Below are 13,008 nucleotides of genomic sequence, written 5' to 3'. Positions count from 1 at the left end.
TTGAGCCCCATGTCAGGCTCTGTGCTGACAGCTCAGAGCCTGGAGCCTGCTTTGGATTCTGTGTCTCCCTCTCTCTCTGCCCCTCCCCTGCTCATGTTCTGTCTTTCTCTCTCAAAAATAAATAAACATTAAAAAAAATTTTTTTTAATTAAATAAAACCTAAAATTGACTTCCTCAGTTGATCAATAGCTATGTGTGGCTAGTGGCTATCACATTGGACAGCACAGATACAGAACACTTCTATCATCACACCAAGTATACTGGACAGCACTGACAGACACTGCTTATGAATAATACTATTCTGCAAATTGGTGGCTAAAAGCACAGAATACAGGTTATAAGTAACCAGTGCTCCCTACAAATCCACTAAAATGACTTGTCTGGGAAATGAACTCCACACTCTTCCAGCACTTGGATCAGATTTGAAAGCACATTTTAGCTTTAATGAGTAATGTGGTTCCTTCCCAAAAATTTCTTTTTCTTACAGCCCCTGCACATGAGCTTGTTGTTACTGTGGGGCTGTTCAGAAGGGCTGAGCTCCTACTGCTGCTGTGTTTTCTCTTTAAAAACAAAAAAACTGAGGTTAATAATTTGTATCCTCCATGCAACAGAAAAAGTATGATGATATTCAAGTAAATTGTGGGTCCTTAGAGCCACTACCTCTTGTTAAGGTTACTTCTTAACCAGCAGTCAATCCTTTCCACAGCCTTCTCCCTTCATAACCACTGACTTTATTCCAATAACACAGCAGCAGGCACAGTAAAGATCAGGACTTTTCTTATAATAGTTTTTAGGCTCTAAGCAGAGGATCTCTAGGGGCACCTGGGTGGCTCAGTCGGTTGAGTGTCCGACTTCAGCTCAGGTCATGATCTCACAGTTCCTGGGTTTGAGCCCCAAAACAGGCTCTGTACTGACAGCTCAGTACAGATTCTGTGTCTCCCCCTCTCTCTCTCTGCCCCTCCCCCGCTTGTGTGCACTCATGCACTCTCTCCCCAGAATAAATAAATAAACATAAAAAAAAAAAAAAGAAGAAGAAGAAGAAGAAAAAGAAAAAGAAGGATCTCTAAAAGGTAACTCCCTTCAAGGAATGATCAGAGGCCATGCCACCCTCCTCTTCCCGGACTGGTCCATTTGGGCCTTCCAACTCAAGAAAGCTTCCCCTTTTCACCTAACTGATATCCACACTATCAGCCCCATTTGGAGAAAGATCAGCTGACTGGAGCAGCACACTCCACATAGGAAGACAGGAAGGAAAGTGAGGTCATTAGGCTCAAGCCTGGGGGAGGGGACTCACTTCTGGTAAAATGCTCCTTCCAAAAGCAGCTTTGAATAGCAAAGAGTTACCACAAGGCAGAACCCACACAATTAGACAGAATAATGTATGAAAATAGTAAAAGAATGGGCCCTATTCCCCCAGTTCTGTAAGGTAGCCACAAAAACAAACCAGCCTTCTAAGCTAATCCTTCTGTTATATCATGAAACAAAAGGATGCAGGGTCCCCAGTTTTCCTAAAGGCAGGAAATACTCTGGGAGACTATATCTAGCAAGACCTTAGACAGAAAAAGTTCTAGGGCCTTACTTTTTCTCTAGGAACCAAGGATTCTTCTGAAGAATTGGTAAACGAGGTGCAAATGAGGAAAGAGAAGGAAGGTTAGCTGATAAGGAAGTGAACCACAAAGGAGAATGGCATGTACAAATTTTCACCAAATACACTAAACATGCCATATGATATAGCACTAGATAACCCACTAGGGAGGAAAGCTCCCCATCATTCACTCCTCTCTGAAGGCCAAAGTACCCAGGAAACAGGGAGTTTGTAAATGACACTAGAGATGGGAAAAAGATTCTCAACAGTGCACAGGTTTAAATGTTAATAAAAATAGTAACTATTTTCCTAAAGAAGCACACAACTCTCAGTAGACACTCTCAACCACCTAAGTTACTATAAGGGGAAACAAGTGTAAACAAAAATAATAAAATCGCTCATTGTTACCTTTAGAATATATTATGTGACATCTTATTAAGTAAATTTCCCTTCCTGATTATATTTTACATATGCTAAAACTAAAATTAACTAATTTTTCCTGAGTATACACTGTAAGGTAGCTAAAAAACCTCCTGAGAGATTATGAATCTGGATTAAACATCTGCCAATAATCAGTAAAGGAAGAGTTACATGAATACTGTCCCCATAATACATGAAGGAATTATTCTTATTCTCCACAGATACAACACTATACACAAGGTCAGATGCACAAGGCTTTGGGGATCCAGATCAGGACCCACACCTGGCTGGTATATACCACTCACCACTTAATAAACTCTGAAAGAAAGGGGCCAAAAGCATTCTAACCTGGTATTAGAGTATCCTTGGCTTCTCAAATATTGCCCATTTGAAAACCCCTTCCCAGCAACTGTAGGTGGATCTGCCATGGCCACACACACCTGCCTATTTGGGTGACCCGTGTCTTTGCTCTTCATGGTCTCATATCCAGGCACCCGGTGACGTCGGCTCATCTGGAGGGCCACCAGATCCTTCATGATTGAGTTCAATGCCTCCTGTTCGTCTGCAATGAAAGAGAGCACATGGGCTAAGATACTTTAAAATGGACCACAGGTAAGTGCTGAATCACCAAATTGTACACCTGAAAGTAGTATTACACTGTATGGTAACTAATTGGAATTCAAATAAAAACTTAAAAATAAAATACAGACCAGCAAATTAGTACTAAAAATTGTAAGTTCTGCCCAGGTAAAACGACAGATCCTATAACTATAATCACATGCATTTGATGTCTCTGAAAAGTAGATAACTGAGGTCAGACTCTGGCAATTTGAATTTTAATGGATTCTTAACATATCTCCAATCAGATTTCTGGCAGCAATATTTACCAATTCACTGGCGGCAAGGGAGTTGCTCAGACAGGGCAATTCTTCCAGTGCCAGAGAAACTCAATCAGGAAAAACAAATGAAAAGTTGGAGTGAACAACAACCAGCACAGTGTAGTAGGGTACTGAGTGAAAAGATGAATTCATGGAGAGCTGATTATGGGACAGAGTCACACACAGACTTATTCTTAAAGCATCCCAGGTAGAAAAGCACATTAAAAAAATTTTTTTTTAAGTTTATTTATTTTGAGAGAGAGAGAGAGAGAGAGAGAGAGCGAGCAGGGGAGGGGAGAGGGGAGAGACAGAATCCTAAATAGGCTCTGCACTGTTTGCACAGAGCCAGATGTGGGGCTCAAACTCATGAACCGTGAGATCTTGACCTGAGCTGAAACCAAGAGTCTGACTGAGGCACCCAGTTGCCCCTAGAAGAACACACTTTATGTATGTATGTATGTATGTATTTATTTATTTATTATTTTAAGATTTATTTATTTTGGCGGGGGGGCGGGGGGGAGAGTGCATGAGCAAGCAGGGGAGGGCAGAAAGAGGAGACACAGAATCCGAAGCAGGCTCCAGGCTCTGAGCTGTCAGCACAGAGCCTGATGTGGCGCTTGAACTCACAAACCATGAGGTCAAAACCCGAGCTGAAGTCTCAGATGCTTAACCTAGTGAGCCACCCAGGTGCCCCTAGAAAAGCACATTTTATTTAAAAAAAAATTTTTTTTTTAACATTTATTTATTTTTGAGACAGAGAGAGACAGAGCATGAACGGGAGAGGGTCAGAGAGAGGGAGACACAGAATCTGAAACAGGCTCCAGGCTCTGAGCTATCAGCACAGAGCCTGACGCGGGGCTCGAACTCACGGACCGCGAGATCATGACCTGAGCCGAAGTCGGCCGCTTAACCGACTGAGCCACCCAGGCGCCCCTAGAAAAGCACATTTTAAAAGGTACCAAACAAGGACCTCAAGGTAGCTGCTTTGAACAGAAGCTGTTTTACATGCCTAGCCTTTGAGCACCGCCCCCCCCCCACCCCAACTCTTTACAAGTTTATAGGCCTTCTGCTTCCCACAGGGAAGTGAAAAGGCAGTTCTATTGTTTTTCTTCCCTAACTGGCCAAGCAATGCATTGTCTCTGCCTTACTGGCATTACTTTTAATCCCCTTTTCTTGAAATAGCAGAGTACTGGAATTCTCATGCATTGAAGACAAGTGGCCAAAACCCAGAACTCAAACCAGCCCAATTCCATGTTTTGCAAAATTCTCCCAGGTCTTTCAAGACATCCTTGTCTACTCAAATAGCATTTGGGAGTTGAAAATAAATCTGTTGATCTGGAAAGGAACATGACAGATGAGTTGTTACACTTGTTTTGGTGACGACTGAGTCACTTGAGGACCAGAAGCACAGCTTAAAAGAAGCAAGTACAAAAGACTCCACCCATAGAGCACCTATCTTTTGTCTTTCATCATCATGCCTTGGAAATATTCTAATACCTTGTGGAAAGGAAAGAACAGCCTGAAGTATAAGAAGTAAATCTGTGCTATTTGCCTCTCTTCTTTCTAGATCAAATCTGCTCAGGTACCCTACATGCCCTCTGAGAAGGTGCAGGAAAGGAAGGAGAAAGGTGCCCATTGTAGAGGTTTCTGACTGCTCATAAAAGTAAAATTAGACTTAAAAATGTGTAGGAAAAACATGAGTAGAGTAGCTTCCTATCTAATTCCATTTCAAAATATATACCAAAGTATGTTTGAGAGGTGATGTAGAACCAAAAGGATAAGTAAATGGGATAATGAGTAAAAAGAAAGTGGGTACCTACAAAAAGACATTTGTCAAAATTAAAACACATACATCCCATCAATTATTTTATATTTTCTAGTGATTTTCCTATAGGCTCCTTAAAGAAAGAGACTTGCATATTTTGTTTTTTTAACTTCCCAGCAAAAGTTTAAAAATTAGAGCATAACATCTAAGCTAGGAAGATTGGCTTATGTATACAATATACATAAGCTTATATATTATGTATATTTAATATGTGTATACGATGTTTGGACCAACTGTAACAGTAAATTGGGATCACTATAAGGAGGATCATGACTAGGTATGTGTTTTCTGAGGCACATCCAGTGAGTGATATTCCTAACAGCAGAATACATGGAGTTTTCATTATCAAGATAACCACTCTGAGAACTGGTAATTTCTGTTGTTGGCTAAACTCAGATACTGAACTGAGATGGATGTGAGTACACACAGAGACGCATGCTTTTTAAGTCAAATCCACAACAAGCAGGACTACAGAAAGCGTTTCTAATTCTGTGTAAGATGATGCTATTATAAGAGCTGGTTTATCAGGTTGACAAATTCTGTTTCCAGGAAGCTAACCAGTTCCTGGCATTACTTCATGGATAAACTTGTTTGGTAGTTCCAGCGCTGAGAACACATTTGAGGAATGGTTTGGCACTATCTCCTGAAACCCGGGATAACTGACACAAATGACACAGGGTAATAGAATCTGATTTTGTGTCAAAGTCGAAAACACTGCTAGAGGCAGACAGGTTCTTAAACTGATACTTCAAACTGAGGACGTGGATAAAGACAGGAAGTAAATCAAGTGGCTCTTTTAGGCATTTCTTCCTGGATTGAGATTTTAACTTAATTATTAACCCTCCAGTATGGTATTTCTTAAAAACAAAAACAATCAAACAAAAATTTTAAAAACAAATAGCAGCTTTCTTAGCGTTCAGCAGTCATTTATATGTAGTCAGAAAGACCTGGATTTAAGGAGGCTTTGAACAAATCACTATTCGCCCTAAACCTCAATTTCCTCATCTATAAAATGGAGATAAATAAATATATCATATCACAGAGCTGCTGTGAGAGTTAAAAGAAAAACGAACTTACAAATTATTCCCTCGTGGTACCTAACACTTAGTAATGCTAAAAAAATGTTGGCTATTATTTTCAATGGAGAAAGGTCAATGGGAAAAGACTGGACACTACTTATTCTATCCTAATGCTTAATTTTATTCCTGAATTTTTATTAGTCATTACCAACAACCATTTACTGAGTACTAATATGTGTTATACATTAGATAGTTTTGAAAGATACTTCAAGCTGTTCAAACTCTAGGAGTAAATGGATGAATGACACCGAAATACAAGGTTACACAAGTAAAGCAATTGATTTAGACAATATACAAACTAGAGCATATAAATACATCCGTGTAAAAAATTTTTTACAGTGTGATTAGCAAGAGGTTTCATAGACGATTTTACATAACTATTAATAGAATAAGGATTCTTTCAGAAAAGCAAGCTTTTCCAGCTATGTAGGAGAGATTAGAAAAATAAACTTAAGAAAGGACCTAAAAGCAAGTGAGGGGCTGAGGGGAAGAAAACTGGGTCAGGGATTGAAGCTCAATGAATATTAATCCTTATTGAGTAGAGTAGGAAGAAGGTATGCTGGCAAAGATTTTAAGAGGTCTGGAAAAATACAAGAGTGACACCACAGCAAGTCAGGACCAAAGAAAGACAGTAGCAGGCATAGACCAGGCAGGTCCAATACAGTGATAGAGGCAGAAACAAAATTTTAAAGGGAATCAAGAAGTTGGAGATTAAAAGGAAGTTGGAAGTAGTGGAAATCAACAATTCATTTGTGAACTTTACACATGAACAACTTGAGGCTGGGGTAATAGTGTGCTATCACCTTGAAAAGATTTCCTGAGGATGGAGGTGGTTTGACACACTTAAAAGCTACCAGGAAGAAGCACAGAGGAAGAAGTTAATTCTAGAGATTAAGAGGTTATGACTATGGAGGCAAATATTCATAGAAAATAGAAAAGAAGGGGTCTATGAAACTAGGATTAGAGTTCAGGCTTGAAAAGTGGAAGCTCTTGGGGCGCCTGGGTGGCGCTGTCGGTTAAGCGTCCGACTTCAGCCAGGTCATGATCTCGCGGTCCGTGAGTTCGAGCCCCGCGTCAGGCTCTGGGCTGATGGCTCGGAGCCTGGAGCCTGTTTCCGACTCTGTGTCTCCCTCTCTCTCTGCCCCTCCCCCGTTCATGCTCTGTCTCTCTCTGTCCCAAAAATAAATAAAAAACGTTGAAAAAAAAATTAAAAAAAAAAAGAAAAGAAAAGTGGAAGCTCTTAAGCAGTCTTAAGCGGACAGCTATCCATAATTATCCAGCAGCATGTACTTCTTCTCTGGATACCCCGACCTATGGTATGGGGGCTGCCAGGCAGCATATTCCTCTTTCCTTAGCTCCAGCAGGAAGTCAATCATCCAGAATGAACTATTACTTCTATCTAAAACCAGGGTCTTGGGGCGTCTGGGTGGCTCAGTCGGTTAAGCATCCGACTTTTGATTTCGACTCAGGTCATGATCTCACAGTTTGTGAGTTTGAGCCCATCGGGCTCTGTGCTGACAGCATAAAGTCTGTTTGGGGTTCTCTCTCTCTCTCTCTCTCTCTCTCTCTCATTCTCTCCCCCGCCCCCCGCCAGTCCCCTGCTTGCACGCTCTCTCAATCTCAAAATAAATAAATAAACAAACATTATTTTAAAATAAAACATAAAATAAATAAATAGAAGCAGGGTCTTGGGCACCTGGGTGGCTCAGTTACTTGAGCATCTGACTCTTGATTTCGGTTCAGGTCATGATCCCACAGTTCATGGGATGAAGCTCTGCATCGGGCTCTGGGCTGACAGTGCAGAGATTGCTTGGGATTCTCTCATTCAAAATAAATACATAAACATTTAAGTAAATAAAATAAAAGCAGGGTCTTAAGGCACTCCTGTTTATGAATCCCCTTGGCTAAAACCCCAGAAAAGTTTCCAGTAGCACCATGTCCTTCAGTAAACATTGTTGTCCTGTGTGACATCTGTTTACTATGTCAGACACCCCTTTCCATATATACAAATCCCTACAGTAATGTTTTAATTGTTGTGTTCGCTTAACTAACAATGTTATTTCTTCATGTGGCCAACTCTTTACCCAGTTCTCCCAGATCATCTGTGTATACTGCTCACCCAGGAGATGCTGTCTTCAGAATGTCTTTATGTCAGATTTTACTATCTTACTCTTCGTGACATTTCTCACACTCCCACTGCCTCCACCTTGTCAATACCTGGGCAAACATCATTTTATAGTAAGTATAAGCAAAAAGGTCTGAGCCTCAATTCATAAGAAACTTTTTTCCTTCACGGATATGGTTGAACCTTTGCTAGATCTCAAAGTCAAATCCTGGTGTTTATTTTTCTGTTTCTGGGATATCCCATAACAGCCCTTCAAAAATAACTAATGGGGGGGGGCACATGGGTGGCTCAATTGGTTTTGTCCAACTCTCGATTTCAGCTCAGGTTTTGATCTCAGGGTCGTGAGTTCAAGCCCTGTGTTGGGCTCCACACTGGACACGGAGCCCACTTTAAAAAACAAAAATTTTTTTAAAGTAACTGATGACCCAAAATTTAAAAATACATATTACAAAGTAAGCCATTGCTTCCTCATAAGAATCAACATATCACCACTATATTTTATTTTAAAGTTTAATGAAATTAACCCAAAGGTCTGGAGACTATAGGATTATGTATGTTTATCCCAAAACTACAGAATTGATGTCTCCTTCCTATGCATCTTTACACAGTTTTGACAAATTACCTACAACAACTCCTTGCACTTATTTGTTTACATGTTTCTGGTTCACCTTACCTAACTGTAACTTCTTAAGGACAGGATAAATGCAGATACAGGGCCTAATACTGCACCTGACACATAAGAGACATTCAAATGGGCAAAGAATAAAGGAATAGCTTACATAGACAGGACCAAGAAAACAGTTTCTTATCCTTTATGTATTCCCCTAAGTAACACTCAGTTGGATAGATATTTACTTTTTATGAATGCCTAAAATTCAGTTTTAAAATCCAACTGTCATTTAAAAAATATCAGAAACCGGGGCGCCTGGGTGGCTCAGTCGGTTGAGCGTCCGACTTCAGCTCAGGTCACGATCTTGCGGTCCGTGAGTTCGAGCCCCGCGTCAGGCTCTGGGCTGATGGCCCAGAGCCTGGAGCCTGCTTCCGATTCTGTGTCTCCCTCCCTCTCTGCCCCTCCCCCGTTCATGCTCTGTCTCTCTCTGTCTCAAAAATAAATAAATGTTAAAAAATTTTTTTAAAAGTATCAGAAACCTAGTCAACACATGGCCAGCTTGACTCATTAAATTGTGACCCAAATTTCAATCAAAACAGTTGTTGACCAGAGTCTATATAGAAACTGGTCTAACTGGGAGCTCCCAGTTAGCCTTGGAAGGAGCCTCGGAAGGTTGTTGGAACTTTAGAGATGCAAGGTGTCTGTAAATCACAATGATTCTGACTTCTAACCAAGCTATCAAACCAAAACCACACCATCCTTAACCCTGTACTCAGTTTACTATAGTTTCCTGTAACATTTCCAAATTGTTACATGTTTTTCAAAAACACTTCCCACTAAGTTTCAGAATGCACATATAAAAAGTCCAAATAAACACTCGTGAATTAGTCTCAAGTGTTACTAACAGCATTTGCCACATAATTACTAAAACTGGGATAGGGGCACCTGGTTGGCTCAGTTTGATAAGTGTCCAACTCTTGATTTCGGCTCAGGTCATGATCTCACAGTTTCTGAGTTTGAGCCCTACATTGGGCTCTGTGCTGACAGTGCAGAGCCTGCCTGGGATTCTCTCTCTGCCCCTCCCCTGCTCTTGCTCTCTCTCTCTCTCAAAATAAATAAATAAATACAGTAAACTTTAAAAAAATAAATAATAAATAAAACTGGGAGAGAATTCTAGCGTGACCAACAAAAATGACCAGTTAATGTGAATTTTTTTAATAGCCATAGTATCAAAGCCAAAAAAAAATTTTAAAAAGGTAAATTATTTCCATATTTCCTATTATTTACAGGGATAAGTGTAGTTCCCACTAGAAATTTACTGAGGCTAACAGCCAATATAAAATTTAACCTGTTTTTATTACCAACCCAAGTTGCCAAACAAGCTTGAGTGTGGGGCTTTGAACAGCTCAGGGAAACATGACTGCTAACCAAAGAACCTACAGGGCAGGGAGTCAAATTAGTTTTGATCCTTTCCTCACTGGGCTGAAGTTTTAACAAGTATAATGAATATACTAATAATTCTGTACGTCTCTCTTATCAACCTCTTGTTGATCGCAATTTATTTAGAACTACAGCAACTAAAGGAAACTAACCTGGGAATTTGAATTTTCATCACATACATCACCAAAGTGGAAACCAGTATTTAAGAAACAGACTCTGTGAGTGTGTGTGTGCGCGCGTGCGTGTACATATATCCTTGCTGAACCTCATATAAAGTAAATTAAAGTTCTAGGTAGGTTCTGGAAGATTCAGTACTAGCTCTAATTGCATATCAAGGTCATCCACAAAAAACAGAGAATAGTATGAGAGGAAACTGCTGAAGAAAGGTAGGCAGTGGTTCTTAAACCAACTTGCCTAATATACTGCAGCCACCATGCAAGTTACTTCCCCTCTCAATGCCTCAGTTTCTTTACATAAAACTGACATGCAGACAAATGATAGGGCCCTTTTTTTTCTCTGGGGTTCTGGCCCCTACCTATACAGTTCCTTTCCTCCCCATCACTGTCCCTCTATATACTCATACACTTAAAGTATATTTTTTAAACGTCTTGAAATGTGAAAACAGGGTGACATCTATTTTCATGTTAGATACTAAAATGTAATCAACACATCTGTGCACTCTGATTTAGCAGTCCAGAAAGTGGGGAATGGGAGTCAGCCCACCCTCAAGTAATACACACTCCCTTTTGGGACTTAAGACTGTCCTCACAAGACAAAGAGGAAAGACTATCACAAACCAATTCAAGGATTGAGTTCGATCATCAAATTCCAAAACACAAGATAAATGTTGAAGGGGAGGACAAGAAGAGTTATGTGCCCCATTTACAGTAATAAATGTCTGATAAGTATTTGTTGAATTCTAGATTTAAATCACAGGCCTTACTGGGTTCCTTTTCTGCTTACTGTCACAGGAGACTTACCCCAGAAGAGCAAGCACTTTCGAAGCAAAGCATGGGAAGGAAGCAGTAAACCCAGCAAATGAACAAACCAAACCCATCCATTTCTGTACAAGGGCAGCACGGAACAGAACAAGGCAATTCATTCAAAGCCATAGTGTAGAGACAGGCAGCAAAACAATATCTGCCCAATGTGACACAGCATACACTTAACCTTCTACAAAAATGACCTGACCTTGCTATAAGGCAAAGCAAATATTAACATTCCCTCTTCACGTGGGCACTTCACAGATGCAATGAATGCCTTTGCAAAGGATCCTTTCACTGAAATTTACTCCTTGATTTTTTAGGACAATACCAAACACTTTGCAAAACTTGTGATTGTGGACAACAGTATCACAGTAACTGATCCAACAAAAGCAGCAAAGAACATCGAAAATGTTACTTGCTTCATAACCTAGTCCAATAATCATTTGCTAAATTACCAAAAAGGACATGAAAATGTCAAATGTCGCGTGTGGAAGACATTAAAAGCGATTCTTAGATTACATCTTCACAAAAGAAATCGCAAGTATTCAAAAAAAAAATGACTGAACAGATTCTTTTACATAGCGAATGCTCCTTTAAAAAGTTACATAATTTCAGGGATGCCGCTAACTAAACATAATAAATGTAAAACACTGCAACCGTGTTTTTCAAAAAGTAGGACTAACTGGCAGTCCCCGACCAATTCCTAACCTCCAGCAATCTGCGTGCGTCTCGCATTTCTCAACCGCGCTGCTGATAACAGAGATTGTCGTTTTAATCACCTCCCAGCCTATCTCCCCGCACGCCCTCCCCCCTGAGCTGGGGCGCGCACAGGGCTGGAGAGCAAGCCCCGGGAACTCTCGCTGGCCGGCCTGTGTGAGCAAAGGGAAGGAAATGACACAGGCAGGAAAAAAAAGCAAATCAAGGAAAAGACACAACAGCAGCTGGGCCTGCACCAGCCTCCAGCCCGGGCCCCACACTGAGCTCCCGCTCCCCCGCCCTCGGGCTCGCGGTCCGGCTCGCTCGGGCCGGAGCGGGCTGCCCCGCTGAGCACGAGCCCTCGATTCCGCCGCCTCCTCCTCGGGATGCGCCTGCCGCGCGGCCCGGAAGGAGGCTGCCCAGTCGGCTCCGCCGGCCCGGACCGCCCCGGCGGGCCAAGAAAAACCGAACCCCCGCCCGGGCCGCCGAGCCGCGAGCGGGGCGGGCGGACGCCGGCGGTCCGCAGCCCGGGCCCGGCGGGCTGTCCATGCCTGTCAGGCGGCGGCCCAGGGTCCTCCTCCCCTCAGCCCGGGGCGGGGCGACGCGAAGCAGCGCGGGCAGAGGCCGGGGCGGTGGCGACACTCACCCATGGTGGCGATGGCGGCGGCGGCGGCTCGGACCCGAGTGTCACCTCCGCAGCCGGAGCTGCATGCCGGGGGCCCGGGCGGCGGGGACGGCAGCGGGCCTGGCTCCGCGCGGGGGGCGCGGGCTGCGCTCGGGGCCCCCGCCGCCTCCCCAGGCTCCGGCTCCGGCTCCGCCCGCGGCCGGGCGCTGTGGCATGGGCAGGGTGGCCCGCTACATCCCCGGCGCTCCTCGGCTCGGCCCAGCCCGGCCTCGGCGGCGCCGCTCGGCCCGCCCGCCCGCCCGTCTCTCAGTCCCGCAGTCGCTCCGTCCGGCCACCGTTCTCCACCTCAGGAACGCTCCGAAAAACAAACCGCTGGTCGCGCAGCTCGCCCCCTTGTCTGTCACTCACTGCAGCGCCCGCCAATCCCAGGCAGTCGCTGGACCTTCGTACCACCCCCGCTCACTTCGCTAGCCAATAAGAGGGAAGAAGTCGCTGCCCCAGTAGCCCCCCAACCCCACTCTCTCCCCAACACCCTAACTCTCAGCCGCCAGCTAATCATCAGCACCACACCATGAACCAATCCCGCCCACTCTCTCAGTATGCCAATGGGCGAAGCCAAGGCCGTTTCCGAAGGCTGTCTACCGCCTGCCAATCATCGAAACAGCACCCGGTTCCCTCTCTTCTAGCCAATCACGTAGAGGGCTCTGAGCACCCGCCTCTGCGCATCCTTGCCGTCTCA

At 43.3% G+C, this 13,008-nt stretch overlaps 1 protein-coding gene across 2 annotated transcripts in view; it reads right to left on the bottom strand.

Annotated features, from left to right (window-relative positions):
- Positions 1–12,391, bottom strand: part of MAP3K3 (mitogen-activated protein kinase kinase kinase 3) — a 60,595-nt gene extending 48,204 nt beyond the window's left edge. Inside the window, exons 1-2 of one of the 2 annotated variants that reach the window (XM_042966661.1) lie at positions 12,291–12,391; positions 2,446–2,567 (exon numbers count right to left, since the gene is read on the bottom strand). In XM_042966661.1, the coding sequence (XP_042822595.1) occupies positions 2,446–2,567; positions 12,291–12,294 (126 nt within the window). In that variant the 5' untranslated portion in view covers positions 12,295–12,391. The remainder of the gene's footprint in view (positions 1–2,445; positions 2,568–12,290) is intronic. The other variant, XM_042966662.1, reaches the window with a different exon arrangement.
- Positions 12,392–13,008: the final 617 nt, after the last annotated feature.

The sequence above is a fragment of the Panthera tigris genome, chromosome E1 (genome assembly GCF_018350195.1).
Source record: "Panthera tigris isolate Pti1 chromosome E1, P.tigris_Pti1_mat1.1, whole genome shotgun sequence".
Lineage (NCBI taxonomy): Eukaryota > Metazoa > Chordata > Mammalia > Carnivora > Felidae > Panthera > Panthera tigris.
Note: the sequence above shows the minus strand (reverse complement) of the source record. Positions and strands in the feature narration are given on the sequence as shown.